Here is a 15,567-nt window from a genome sequence, read left to right as displayed (position 1 = left end):
CAACATTTGATTTTCATAGACTAAATCATAAAATTTGGAATTATCAAAAGCTTTGCCTTACCTATTCAGAGGTTTATTAAGTTGAAAATAATATAGGTTGAATTTAAATTGTATTACCATAATATTAACACTGGACCTACCAGCAGTATATGTATACTGAATTAAATTGCATAATATAGTATAACATAAAATGTATAATAAATTAAAAGCCAACATAAATTCCGCCAAAGGCACTATTATATTTCAGTAATTGTAAAATAAATAATCTGCAGTTCATCATTTTGATGGGTTTGATAGTACCAGCGTTAAAAAGCACTGTGGATGATTTCTTGGTACTTCAAGTATTTTATCGTTAGCGTCCCTATGGCGAATTTTAACGAATTATTTAAAGATTATTCAAACGCAACAACTCTCTTGATTTAGGAACAGACAGGCTACCCCAATTCAACGAGGTGATAGTCGAGAATCGTCAGATGCTCGACTCGTTCGCGGTCGTTTCTTCCGAGCTACGAACGCTGGTTGAAAATTTAAAGAACGCAGAAGACATCCGAGAGAAACTGCGAATCGAGAAACACGAAACGGACCAAAAGTTGCAGGCTGTTAAAGTAGAAATGGCTGCCGCGGCAGCAGCCAGGGATGAAGCTGAGAACGCCAGAAAAATCGCCGAAAAACTCGCGGCTGAAACGTTGGAGAAAGCAACGATGGAAGCGAAGAAATTAAAAGAGGAAAGGGAGGCGCAGACTGTTTCAGCTCCACCGTTGTGCTCCGTGTCCGCTCAGACTGAAAAAATTGAAACCACCGATGAAAGTTTCGTCCATGAAACAGTCACTTCCGCCATTACCACTAAAGAAATACACATTTTGCAAAAGGTGATATGTTATTCTATTGTTTTGGTGATTATAAAAATTTGTTTCCACTATTCGTGATATTTCATACCATTCATAATACTCGTACAATACCTAATACTCATACAATTCCTAATATTCATGACTACTCATAATACTCAATTGTTCATAACACTCATAGAATGCATAGAGTAAAAAAAACTTAAACGTATGTTACGTAAAACTAACCGAAATGCAACAAAATAGTAATAATATTTACCATAGATTTTATTTCCCATCTTATTTCGTGAAATCAATAATACGAAAAATAAATTATTATTTAATTCCAGTTTTGAAAAATTATTATATAAAAGTGTAAATGTGAAGGAAGATCTGTAGTTTTATTATAATACTCATACTAACGTTATAATGTCGTGATCATGATTACGTTTAAATTTCAGACGGAAATTGAGAAGACAGTACCAGCGTTCCAACGCGAGGCGAGTCCATTTAAGAAGATCGTCACTGAAGAATCTCTTGAGAAATCTTATGAAAAAGTACAGACGGAGGACGTTCCTCCATTGGCTCCAGAATTTTCAATTCCTCTGCACGATGCCACTGTGCAGGAAGGCGAGAGGTTCACTTTTCAATGCAATCTCGTCGGTCACCCGTTACCAGAAGTGGTCTGGTACAAGGATGGAATTTCAATTTTGAACAACCCTGATTACCTAACGACGTACACGCACGGTCTTTGCACATTAACGATCGAGGAAACGTTTGCCGAAGATTCTGCCCAGTACACTTGCAGAGCGTTCAATATTGCTGGTTCAGCTGAAACCTCTGCCACTTTGACAGTCAAAGGTGAGTTCATTGCTTTTACTATAATTGTTTAAGGAACGTAAAAGATGATATGAACAAACGCCTAAGTATTTAACTATAAATGGGCTGGGTATATTTATGCAAATATTTTTGCAGACTAATTTACAGTAGGGAAAATGAAATATACTTGATTTTTCCATTAAGGATATTATTGAAGAATAGTTAAACTCAGTACCAGTTACCTTTCAAATTCGACTCTTTTTCGAAAAGAAAAATTGTTATTCTCATCTTAGACTTATTTTTTCTTATACAGAATGAAACCCCTCCAGGTCACACCACCGTTTCCAAAACACCCTATATATTGGATATACTATAATAAATGTAACTCAAATACTTATGCAAATATCAATAATTTACTCTACTGTTTCTGAACTTTTAGAAACAGCACCGGAAGAGCAACCCAGCCCGCCAGTTTTTGTAAAAGAATTGGTAGCGTCAGTCGTAACGGAAGGCTCCTCTCTTCGAATGGACTGTGTCGTGGAAGGTAACCCTCTGCCAACGGTTCAGTGGTACAAAAACGAGACAAATATTGACAATTCTCCTGATTACATTATCACTTACAATAACGGCGAAGCTGTATTAAAATTCGACGAAGTGTTCCTCGAGGATAAAGCTACTTACACCTGTAAAGCAGCGAATCGATTGGGCAACGCCTCTACTTCCGCCTTTCTGGATGTACAAAGTAAGAATACTGTTGGTTTTGTTTATTTAATAATTTCTTGAGGATTTTTCGATTAAACAGAATTTTATTCGCATAATTGCAGATTCGAGAAATAACATGGAGAAACCACGTTTCGTGACAGCTTTGTCAAATGCAATGGGCAGAGCGGGTCAAAGGGTGAGACTCGAATGCGAGGCGACAGGAAATCCAATGCCTACGTTGACTTGGTACCATGACGGTAGACAGATCGAAGAAACGATGAATGTGAAGGTAATGTCTGTTACGGTTGCTTATTAGAAATATTTTCGTCAGGAAACAGTATAAAATCCAGTATCACTGGATCTATTAGCTTTATTAGAATTACCGAAGATTAGGATCCCAAGATATGATATGTGAAGCAGATTAATTAATGCAAATACCATATTCATAGCACTTTAATCCTAATTTAAGTTTTAGTTGGTGCGTAGTTGCATATTAAATAACACTTCATTTCGCTTTTTCATAACTAAAAAGCACGGCATAATGACTTAGAAAGAAAAATTTCATTTTTAAAAGAAGAAAAAAAAATCGACGTATATGGAAATGTATTACAAAATAGTATTGTACCCTTAAATGCCAAGATTTTCAATTAATTTTCTTAAACGTGTTGACATCTGTACAAAAACGTTCTGAATTTTTTGCACAAAATTAATTTTCATAAAAATTAAGATATATTTATGTTCTCCTGTGTGCGTCTAAAGAAAATCGAGAAGTTGGAAAAACCTGACATTTCTGTGTCACGTAGTTCACAAAAAAGGCGAGGTAACCATTAACGGACTTTCAAAAACATAGTAACTTTTCACAGCTGAACAACCTTAAACCCTTAACCGATGACATAGAAATCTTACTACTTATTCCACAAACCTTATTACTTATCACACAACAGTTATTTTGCATTTATTAACTATTGAATAAAAATAAAATATTCTAAAAATTGCTCTACTGTAAAATCATGAAAACCGCACATATCACGTTTTACCATCTAACCACAGAAATATTATCGCAAAACGTCACGATAGTACGCGATTATTATCGATCGTAAAATCACGAGATCGATGCAACGATAGGATCGTCGCAGAAAGAAACGTTTCCTCGTCTCCTCTCGCTTCCACAATCCCTTCCTTGAGCCTTTTTCGAGCATCCCTCCGGTATTTTTAGCGACTTGCACGCGCCGAATTCGAAATAGAGCAATAGACATTCGACGAAGGACTGGGGATCGAGAGTTCAGGGTGTCGCGATTCGTTGTTTCAGATACAAACGGACGCCGGTCGGACCAGTTTGACCATCACCGAGGCGTTCGCGAAGGATGCCGGGTGTTACATGGTCGCCGCTAGAAACGACGCAGGCGAAGCGACAGTCACCTGTAACGTGTCGGTGAAAGGACGTCTTCCACACGAGACCAGCGACTCCGAGCTGGGCTGCAGCGACATGGAGCCCGTGGTCCCGAAGATCCAGATGCCCCTGAAGGATCTAGCGATCCAGGAAGGCCGGTCCGTTCGGTTGGACTGCGTTATCGTTGGTCAGCCTGAACCGGAAGTGAGTACACGAAAATATTAGATTGTTATTTGTGAAATAAACCATTATCAAAGTGATCAACTCTCCAGGAATTAGCATGAAAATTTATTTTAAATGTAAAGAGGGGTGCTTTCACCCCTTAGAGTCGTGTTTCAGTCGATAAAAAAAAATATGTATCCCTTATTTTTGACTGGTTAATAGACATACGAAGTTTCATCAAAATCGGAGGGGGACACTTCCGTACCTTCCCTTGCGAGTAAAAGATCGAATAAGAATTCTGAATTTAAATTTATTCACAACCTTATAACAGATGTAGTGGATTATTTGTTGGTGCAATGAATAAATTTCAAAACCTTTATATTATATTCAAATTCGAAATAATTACCTGTGAATTGTGAAATCTGTTGTCACAGGTGATCTGGTACCACGACGATCAACCGGTGAAGGAGTCCGCCGATTTCCAGCTGTTGTTCCAGGGCGACAAGTGCTCCCTGATTATCCACGAGGCTTTCCTGGACGATGCCGGTGTGTACAAAGTAGTCGCCATTAATTCTGGCGGCGAAGCGTCTAGTCAGTGCACGTTAACGATAACGCGTACGTACGACAATGCTGAAGAATCGTAAAACGTTAACCCTTAACCACATACCATTCGTCTCGGAGACAAATGATCCGACAACGACTAACTTTGTAACATTTTTATGTAATAACCATGTGAATGTTATGTTTCGTTAGCGTTTCGGAAATAGGTTGCCACTTAACTGTCAATTGGGCCAAATTATGCAGAAAGCTGACAATCCTCAATAATATGAAATGAAGTAAATTTAGTTCGAAGATTTTTATTTTAAAAAAGGTAGATTTACTTCTGTTGGATATATTTTATTTTTTGTTGTTGTTTTATAATATTTTTCAATGGCTTTTTAAATAGTACTATTTTAAATTTTCTACAATTAATTTTAATTTTATTTTGAATTATCTATGGCTTGGTAGTTTCAATAATTGTATAGTATATGCATTGTTCTATCAGTTCGTCATTTTTTTGCCAAATAAAAATCACAAAATTATGGGATCTGTACTGTGTTTAACTAATTTTTTTGTCATTTTGAGGATTGTTAGGTTTCTACATAATTTGGCCCAATTGAAGGTACTCGAACTCCAGAGCTCATAAAATTCTCCACTAGATCGTGCTAGTGAAAAAAAATTTGAATTTGTCTCTGAGACGAGTGTGGTTAGTAGTTAAGGGTTAATTTCGTGAGACACGCGGCTAATTAAGAAAATATGTTCCTTTAGCGGTCTCCGTTCCTGCGGATTTGGGCAAAACGCGACCAGAAGTCGAGGAAATATTAGTTACTGGCTCGCCACCAAAATTCGTGAAACTTCCGACGGATTCGTTGGTGGCCGAAGGCGAGGACGCCATATTTGATTGCGCGGTGGTTGGAGAACCGAAACCGGAACTCAAGTGGTTCTCGGACAGCGGCGAGATCATCGGAAGTGAAAGAATCTTGGTACTTTAATTTATTAATTTACATTATTAACTTATATTTAGTATGCTTACAGTATATTTTGTTCTTTCTTTTTCACCACGACAAATCAGAATTTAACGCATTTTGAATTATAATAATTCAATATATCGGATTGTTCGAAAATTTCGTCGTGTTCTTAAAGGCAGAGTTACGATTTATATTTTTCAATTAATATCACATTCTAATTTATCAGTTTCTTTACAATACCTTTTCATTTTTCATTTAATTTCATTGCACCGGCGTAAACGTCTAAATACTATTACAATTTCTGATTCATTCTTTAAAATTATCCTGTGGACAGGTGTTAATTTAAATTTTACTATATATTAAAGTTGGAATAACAATTACGTAATTCATATAAATTTAATTCCGCTGTCAGGAAGTTAAATTTCGTACATAATTGCAAAGCTTTGAAATTGAAATTTCAATGTTTAGATCCAGAAAAAAGAAGATGGAACCGGCATTCTTCGGATTCTGTCCGTGATTCCGGATGACCGTGGAAATTACATCGTGAAAGCCATCAATACTCACGGAGAGGCGAAGGCATTCGCCAGGTTGGTCGTCAGATCATTGGGCGACTTCAGAAGAAAAGAAGAATTCGTGCAAATGGAGGAAAAACTCATTGCGCCTACGTTCAAGGAAAGATTCGAAGACAGAAACGTATCTGAAGGAGTGTCGACAAAGTTCGAATGCATCGTCGTTGGAAAGCCATCCCCAAAGGTAAATGTTGAAACTAAAAAATCAATTACAAAGCACTTTGTATAAAAATTTCTCATCAACTGACAGACACAACTCTTATGATCGCTTGAACGTTGAAAATTCATTAACAACAATTACTGTCGACAGTATAAATAATACTAATTACATGACTGTCCACGATGACCTCGTCCGCTCGTCAATACAAAGATACACTTAAGATCTCTTTGAATACTATCATAAAAATTAACAATATAATTTATTTATTTATTTATTTACGGGTTAATTACCATTAGAATACAAGAGAAAAGAATGTAAACATGTTTGTATAAAATATAAATCGGACGAATATTAAAAATTAAAAATGTAACTGATATATTATATAACTAAAATAAACTAAAAATATAACTAAATGAAACATATAACTAGTAAATAAAATGGAAAGCCAAATGGTAGTTACAAGACTCTGTGAACTTCGCTTTTGAAAGACTGAATAGACCTAACGAAAAGATCAAGATCTTTACAGAAGGAATTCAGCTGAGGACAATAAATGAAAGAAGTTCTACATGATTCCAGAGATCTCAGATTAAACGTATTCGTCTTAGTGCAATAATTATTATATTATAAATAATAGCAATAATAGAAACTTGATCAGTAACAAGCACTCGAAGAAAAAATAATGTTCATATTTGTTTACCGATTATTATCGAAAGATAAAATTAGGATGATTTTGGACGTGAACACGTTTACAGCCTGTTTTGCAAATAAACGAATTCAGGGATCGTAAATCTTGCGCCCCTTACGGGGATAAAAATAATTACCCAAACAGCAGCTTCTCGAAACGTGGCGCCAGATCGAGAGCGGTAAGGTGTTGGGACGTCGTGAAAGATAGGGTGCAAAGTTGGCCAGCCTGTCAGGAGGTGGCCGACCAAGAGTAATTTCGTTTGCCTCCGGGTTATATTTAAACAGGAACAATGCACCTGAAGTGGAAATTCGCGGTTGCAGCCGCGCCGCGAACAGCTCTCCGCGGAATTTTCTGTGACACTGTGGCCAGGTATTGGTATCGTTCTCATGTGTGCATTTCCGGTTGCATAGTTCGGAAAATTTCGCGACAGAATTGATCCACGGACTCGTGATATTTGACGATCGAAGGGATTTAATAAAATTACGTGTGATAACTGTGGTTTGGGCATTTTTGTCGTGATACTTGACGATCGAAACGATTTTATAAAATTACGTGTGGTAACTGTAGTAACACCTAATAGTATCGCACAGATTTTTTGGATGTATAATGGAAATTCTGTGATCCATGTAAATCACAACCGAATGAAAATATTTGGAAAGTAGTTTAATGAATTTTAGAGTATCGATACAACTTCGAAGGTATAGTCTAGATTTTAGTCTCTATATCTGAATTCAATTTTTGGACAAAGGGATTGATGTTCAAGTTTTGATCGATTTTCAAAATAATACTGACAGTTACATTGTATTTAGTTTCAGGCATATGACTTTCGAAGATTGTATTTTATCTTATAGAAACATTTATTTGTCGAATATTAATGTGTTTTACAAAGGCATGTGACGTTGAAGTCACAAACTTGTACATTTATATCGTTTCTAGCATATTATCATTTATATATTCATTATAACATTAAATATAAAAAAGAAACATTTTTTGGTATTAAAACATTCATAAATTGAATTTTAATTCTCGATTTATTGCCTAACTTTAATTTTTGTGAACTTGTTCTGCCGAAGAATAGAATAAAATGCAATTATAGAAGTTGGAAACCTTACGAAGTAAAGTGAATGGTGGGATTAAATTAAATTTTTCAATGAATCGAACGTCTGATTCTCAGATTCAATGGCTATTTAACGATCGTCCCGTTCATGGCAAGGACTTCTTGGTGTCGGTCAGCGGGGATCGACAGGTGCTAACGATTCCGGAGACCGGAAGCACGCATGTCGGTACTATTTCCTGCGTGGCGGAGAACGCTGCTGGCAAAGCGATCTGCAGTGCTCGTTTAGAGATTGGTAAGTTTACAGCTACTACTTCAAGAACTATTTTACATTTAATTCATTAGTGAGCTAATTAATCTTTTAAAGAAAACTATCATTTTCACATGAATGAACATTTCAATAATTAAATTTTGAAACAGCAACTTTTTCTTTATACGCTTTGATAACACGAATTTAAATTTATCTGTTGGAATTTATTGTAAAATTGAGTTTATACCTTGGAATATCGATTTAAGATTGACGTCGTTATTAGAAATTAAATTTGATCGATTTCCTTGAGCATTTCTCTTTGCGTCCAGTTTCAAAAAATGAATTCATCCAATTCCAAAAAATAATCCAGAAGTTCAGATTTTATTTTTATTTCAAAGCTATTAGAATCCCTAACAAGGTAACAAAATTCTTAGCGTAAAATTTCAAAAATTTAATCCATAAAGTTCCATATTTGCATACATATCCTCAGTCGAATCGTATGATTACGATCCCAAGAATCAGATTTCGTGGCTCTCGCTCCATCATTCCTGTCGATCTTTGGAAATCGAATCATTTTTATTACCAGCCCGGGTTGCGTCGAAAACCGTTTACGCGTTGCCAAAATATCGTCGAACCGCTTCGCAACGGTGCCACGGTAGTTATTAATAAGCGTATATCCGACTCGAATGGCAGCTTCATTCACGAGGGGTCTGATAGATGGTCGACGAAGACCACTGTCACCTCGCTGAACCAAGAGGAAGACACGATATCTCGATATACATACGCGCAAAGAGTAGGCACATTGCGACACACTGGTAAAGAACTGAAATTCGACACCGTTCCGCTTCGCTCTTCACGAGTAAAAATTTCAGTGCATTCCATTTATTACTCGAGCACCAATGTTTTTCTTTTTTTTAGGCATGTATAACCTCATATACCCTCTAATGAAGAACTTTTTTTGATCTTTCCAGACAAGATTAAAAAACGAAAAATTATTTTCATTTACACGGAGCGTGTAATTCTATTGATGTTCGTGGTTTAAGTTAATAAATATTGTTGTTTGTCGTGTACTTTATTCTTGGTACGGAATTAACTGCTGTGGTTAAATGATATTCCGTGATCCATTGCCGCGAACCTGGTGTTATATGGACGTGAGGGTCTTATTTTTAACCCGGGCGACTAAACAAACTCTTTTCTCTTCTTTCACCGACGAAAAGTCACTTTGAGTCACGACTAATATTAGGTTGGTGCACATGCCGCGGCAATTAAATCTGACGTTTCTACGCCCACCTGTGCGTGTCCATGTGTACGTGTGTGTATACGCGCAAGTGCAAAAACATCCAGCCGGAATTATTACGATATACAGTGAGTAACGAAAGTAATCGAACGACAGTGTTTACATTCTGATAATAGATTTTTTACGGTTTACTCGAAGACCGTTTAATTTAAATTACGATCCTGGCCGAATTTTCAACTCGTTCTCTACATATTTTCTTGTTCTCGGAATTTCCTAATTCCCCGTACACTTTATCTTTTCAGAGGTAACTTCGAGTGCAAAGGGTTTCAGCTTTTTTTCTTACAGCCCTGGCCAATTTATCAGGTCGTTTTCAGCGTACTTTCCTTTTTTCGGAATTTCCTTATTCCCCGTACATTTATTCCTTCAAAGAAAACTTTGAGTGCAAAGGGTTTTACCTTTCCTTCTTTCGGCCCTAGCCAAGTTATCAGGTTGTTTTCAGCGTACCCTCCTTTTTTCGGAATTTCCTTATTCCCCGTAGATTTGATCTTTTCAGAGATAACTTCGAGTGCAAAGGATTCCAGTTTTTTTTTCTTACAATCCTACCTGACATTTTAACCCGTTTTCTGCGGATTCAAGGTGTTTATTCCGACACGCTACTCATTTTCCAACCTCGCTATATTTCAACCCCTAAGTATACTGTAATCCTGATGGGAGCCATCCTTTGCGACAGGTCAGTTCCGCGTTTCCCGTGTTCCCACTAGGCCCCGACCGACTGTTCCGTGTATCGCTGTGTCGAGAGAGACTCGTCTCCCTTGCTCCTTCTCGGTTTCGACCGTTCGCACACGCTCAGAAACCACGTTATTTTTGTCGGCACGAATACCCGGCACGTAGCCTAGTCCAGAGTCGCTAACCCAGGGAATTTAAGCGCGTCTTCGTCGGGGAGCCTCGCTCCTACTGAGTCGTATCTCGTCGAATCGGACACGGACCATCATCGACTGACCCATTAATCGTCCTTGCAACTTGTCATCTTTGGGGCTACGAGATTATCCTTCGAATACTCCCCCTACGAGGTAACAAAATCGGACGAAACCGTCAGAATTCATACCTGTCTATATGCTTTCCATTACAAATTTTTTTCCGTTAGGTTGGATGTTTGTAAAATGTATGTTTATAATTTGGTTAACGTAATTGGTAATTCTTTCGAAATACGTTTTGATCCTACTTTTACAGAGATCAGACCAGTGTATATGTGCTGTAACAAAAGTGTTTTTTATTTAAAATTGCTTTTTTTTTTGATAGATTTGATGTTGTCTTAGAATTGGTTTTCTATCGTCGAAGCTTTAAGATTTCTGTGGGTGAAGTGTTTCTGCGATTTCTCAAAAGGTCGTTTTTTGAGGGAGTATTAGTTGTTCTTTTGGATACGGATTTTATGGGGTGTTAATGTGTGGTTCCTAGGCGGATGAGTTGTCTGATGTGAAAATGGCTCGTGAGATGACTAATAGATGAAGTGGCGAAATGGTGCAGGTGGTTTGGTAAAATTATGCTTCTTCGTGTGGCGAATAGGCTTCGTAATGTGTGTCATTGTGAATTTTTTTATATTTGTTTTGTTTTATTTATTCAATTCTGTAAAGTGAAATGAATTTTTTCCAATAATGTCACCAGCAAACTAGAAATAATTTTAATACGTTAAGAGTTATTGCTATTACCTCTACAATAATGATAAAATCTTAATATTATCAATATTATATTAAATTCAATACTTTTTTGGAAAAAATCAGAAATGTATGCTTCAATAATATTCGTCTTCCTTCTCCAAAGTCTTTATTCATCATTTTCAAAGTGTTATAGAAAATGGTAGAAAAATATTTTTAATTCTAACAAAAACTAACCAAATTTAGTATTATATACTTTTCATATGGCAATACATTTTTTTATTCTAGAAATTCATTTTTCCATGACTCTGACTCCTGTAAATTAACTTATGGAAATAGTTATTTCCATTGCCATCCGTATGATGGATATCAGAATGTAAAACAGGAAATACAGTCTGTAAGAAAAATTATTCGTCGTACTTTTCAGAGGTGATTCCACGCACTGAATCTATGCACATACTATGTACAGATTAAGTGGCACTAAATTTCGCGGGGACGACCGCAATTTCGACGACTCGGGCTAGATCGTGTTCGACTTATAAATTGCGTCCCAGTGCTCGATTTTCCGTCGCGGTAGGTGAACGGTATACCTATTTCTGTCGTCGATCGTAGGCAAACTGCGTTTCGTTAGCCGGTCGAAGGGCTTACGGTCTGTTTCGTCCACACCTCGGCGGCTCCCCATCTCCAAACATAACTCTTTTACAACCGTTCGCGTCCCATAAAGTTCAGGGATACCGTTGACGAGCTTCCTAGAAGTGTGTCTCCCTTCCATGGCCGGTTTCGCGACTAGAAATGGTCACGTTGGACCAGCGTTGCCAGAAGAATACCCTATCGTAGTGACAATATGTCACACGAAACTATACAGGGTGTCCGATTCTAAAGAAAACATGCTGGAAAAATGGTTCAGATAAGAAGATTCAATAGTCACATAATCTGGTTAATTAGTTTTTTTTATTTTTTTTTTTTTCTAGATTTTAAATAGAATCATGTAGTTTTAAATAAAACTATTTATATGGGAAAATTATTAGTTTGGGAGATACTTTAATCTCATGTTGTGCAAACTGATTGTCATTTCAAGAAAGATACAGACATATGTGCTTAAGTATCACTTTGCAATATTCAGATTAAAATATCTTCTATATTAGTGACTTTGCGAGATAAATTAATACTTTTTTGATTACTGTATCTAAAATTATGTAATTACCATTTTAAAAAACGTATATCACCTCCATATGACCTCTACCTGAAACCATTCACTTCTTGACTGAACTATTTTTTCATATAGTGGATAGTATTCCAGTAGTTTGCATGTTTTCTTGATAAAAAAGTACCTTGTATACACTACTACTACTTGTGCATACCACGCTAAATTACTAATAAATTTTACTACTAATAAAAATTTCCCCCCTCTATCACTCCCTTATACGTCACTTTGTCCCTACTCGGCCATTTTTTCCCTACGTCCGGCAACGTTGCGTTGGACGCGCATCCGGACGTATGTTTCGCGAATTCACGAGCGAATTCGGGACAGGTTGCATTTTCGCGGTCCAGATATGTTGGGTCGAACCCGCGTCCTGAGAGCGTAACAGAATTTGGTTGGCAGCCAGAGAATGTCACTTCTTTCGATTACCAAAAGGTGTACGATTTAGAGGAACTAGACAGCAGATCTATTAGACGTAACAATAAGTAACCCACTATTGCTTGGCAAAATTAGTATTGATCTTTGTGAAACACTAGGAACGGTTCGTTTGCATTTCTAATGGTTTTTTTTAGGACCCTGTACCAGTGATTCTCAATATTTTATGGTTTATGTACTCCCTCGAAATGTGTGTATAACTGGCGTACCCCTTGTATAGATATATAGAACTATACAGGGTGTCCTAAAATAGCTTTGACTCCCGGAAATGAAGGATTCTTGGGGTGATTTGGAACAACATTTTCCTTAACAAAGACAATTGACATTTAATATTTCCTTAAAAAAGCCTCGGATAACATTTTTGCTAAGGAAAAAGGTTGTTTCAAATAATCCCTGGAATCCATCATTTCCGGAAGTCGAAGCTATTTTGGGACACCTTATAGTTACAGTATAACAATGGGAATAAAATAAAATATGTTTGGACCTCAGAGTCTGAGTGTATTAAGACCACTTTAAAAAAAAAAAAATGGCATTTTACATGTCTCCCGTATCAAAATTTTCCCTCTTTCCGATGGTAAAATAAGAAGGTAAAAAAAATACATTTTGTTTTATGAAGTGACTTTTAAAGAGAGGAGTGAAAACAGCAACTTCTTTTTTCTCTTAAGGATTTTAGTGGGTTAACCTTTTCTTTCGTCAATTATTTAAGAAATACGAAGAAAGGAAACATTCTTATAAAACGAAATTTTTATGCCATTGATTAGTCTTGCGATCTACGGACGATCCTCTCCCACCTGTCATTCCGAGTCGACCAGACACGGAATCTTTGCAAGAGGATTGCACCATCCACGCAGATTCCAATTCCGGATTCACCGATCTGACTTCTAGCATGGCATCGATTAAACGGGCCACGTATTAATAGATCTGTGATTCAAGGGAATAGATCGATCCGAAACGGGCATTAAACTTCCGCGATTTCAAATTCAAATGGCACATTTGTCATAGTGTTATACTAAAAAAAATAAGCGACCCCTCGGGAGTCCAGAAATAAACTTCCAATCCTCTAAACCCAAGCAGTGTTTTCACCCTGAAGAGCCAAGAAAATAGTAAAACACAATCTTGGTACTTCCATTGAGGTCCCCAAACATGCAAAGTTTAAAAAAAAAATTGAAATTTTCGTGTTACCGAAGTTTCCTCGTTAGCCCCTTCAAGGAAATGATATTGTAACTAACACATGACTAACGGATACAAAAATTCGGAGGCAGTCAGCCAAAAAACAGTCATCGATCTATTGATAACGTGATTAATCATCGTGATTAGGTGGCTGGCCAAGGGAAGAGGAAAAGAAGACAGACGAGGGGGCATCAATAGTTGCGAGGGTGCTTGAATTAGTCGAAAGTGTGCCCAGTAAGGAAATGCACGCGGCGAGTAGCAGCGAGAAACACTTCTCTGCGGAGAAGATGTCCGAGATCGGGGGTGATAATAAAATGTTGACCAAGATGTCGGAGATCGTCACGGAGTCCTCCACCACGCAGAAGACCACGAAGAAAGAGTACATCTCGTCGATGATGTCGTCGACGATGACGAAGTCTGGACAGGAGCCGAGCAGCGTTTGCGTGAAGACAACCGTACACAGCACCGAGCAATCGTCGTCGGAAAATGGGACACCCCCTGTTGTGCAGGTATGATTGTTTTAGGATTAAATGGGATTTAGTATCATGTATGCAGATTATTTCGTAGTTATCTGGTAGTTTGTGAAGTATGGAAAATAATAATAGGTAATCCTTGAATAACACAATTGAATGGGTGTCTAGGAGAAGGGGTATATTGCATAAAATTGATAAGAAAACGTAAAAACACTTAATTGCTTACTGTAGTAGTTATAGAAGCAGCTGATGTAATATACGCCCTTCTTCCACTTTGAAGAAAAATAATAATCTAGTTAATAGTTTTGGTAGTTATGTGTTGATATTATATTATTAACATTTTTATTATTTAATTGAAACCAACTACTGTATTATGAAACTATGATATGTCTAAAAAATTTTGTTTTGGTTATTAGAGTATTATAAATTATAATACAGGATATAGTAAAAATCAAGAAATTAATCCAAAAAGGACATTATTGATAAAAACAGATCATAATGAAAAGATGAGAATAAAAAAAATTGTTGTAGTTAGAAGTACAGTTTTACTAAAAAAGTTAGAAGTACATAATATTAGAATACTAATAGTAATTAACTGTAGTGTAATATACTGTTATTAACTTTAGTGTTTTTATGCTAATTGTATTAAAAACTAATTTCACGACGATTTCTAAATTCGCAGTCGTACAAGATCGAGGAACACGAAAAGATCATACAAGACCAACCAGGCGAAATTCGACAAGAAAAGACTGTTGTTGTATCCCAGGACGAAGAAGGAATCAAACGCGACATCAAAGCTGCACAAGTATCGAAACCGACCAGAAAATCGACCGCACCAAGGTTCGTGTCACCGGTCACGGGAATGATCGTTGATCAAGGCACCGATGTTGTCCTCGAAGGAATCATCGACGGTAAGATTACAGACATACTTCCAATTTCCCGTAAATTAAAATTATTACAACTATGGTTTTAATTTCTTATTACCTGTCATAGCAATTAATTCAATTAGAATAAATATTTGACAAAAGTCATCGAAGATTGATCGATGTTAGAACTGTTATATTATTTTTCTAAACTCGCTGAGTCTCCGATTGTCCAATGACCATACCTCAAGGATTAATATTAAGAATAATAACATTAACATTTTCTTATCTTTCTCAAATACGATACCATCAATACTAACAAACGGTAATATCAATATTATCTTCACAAACACCTATAATGTAATTGTTTTCAGTGGTTTGTAATGCATGCAGAAATATATTATTGGCAACAA

General features: G+C 36.7%; 1 protein-coding gene across 1 annotated transcript in view; it reads left to right on the top strand.

Moving 5' to 3' along the window:
* The window catches only part of LOC107190150 (titin), a 54,581-nt gene that overhangs the window by 26,041 nt on the left and 12,973 nt on the right, over positions 1-15,567 (top strand). Inside the window, 11 exon segments of the mRNA XM_015578903.1 lie at positions 424-869; positions 1,286-1,685; positions 2,083-2,385; positions 2,468-2,634; positions 3,655-3,939; positions 4,332-4,512; positions 5,206-5,420; positions 5,874-6,158; positions 7,994-8,168; positions 13,966-14,327; positions 14,974-15,202. Coding sequence (XP_015434389.1) covers positions 424-869; positions 1,286-1,685; positions 2,083-2,385; positions 2,468-2,634; positions 3,655-3,939; positions 4,332-4,512; positions 5,206-5,420; positions 5,874-6,158; positions 7,994-8,168; positions 13,966-14,327; positions 14,974-15,202 — 3,048 coding nt within the window.

Source organism: Dufourea novaeangliae, unplaced genomic scaffold (assembly GCF_001272555.1).
Source record: "Dufourea novaeangliae isolate 0120121106 unplaced genomic scaffold, ASM127255v1 scaffold168, whole genome shotgun sequence".
In the NCBI taxonomy this organism is placed as follows: Eukaryota; Metazoa; Arthropoda; class Insecta; order Hymenoptera; family Halictidae; genus Dufourea; species Dufourea novaeangliae.
Note: the sequence above shows the minus strand (reverse complement) of the source record. Positions and strands in the feature narration are given on the sequence as shown.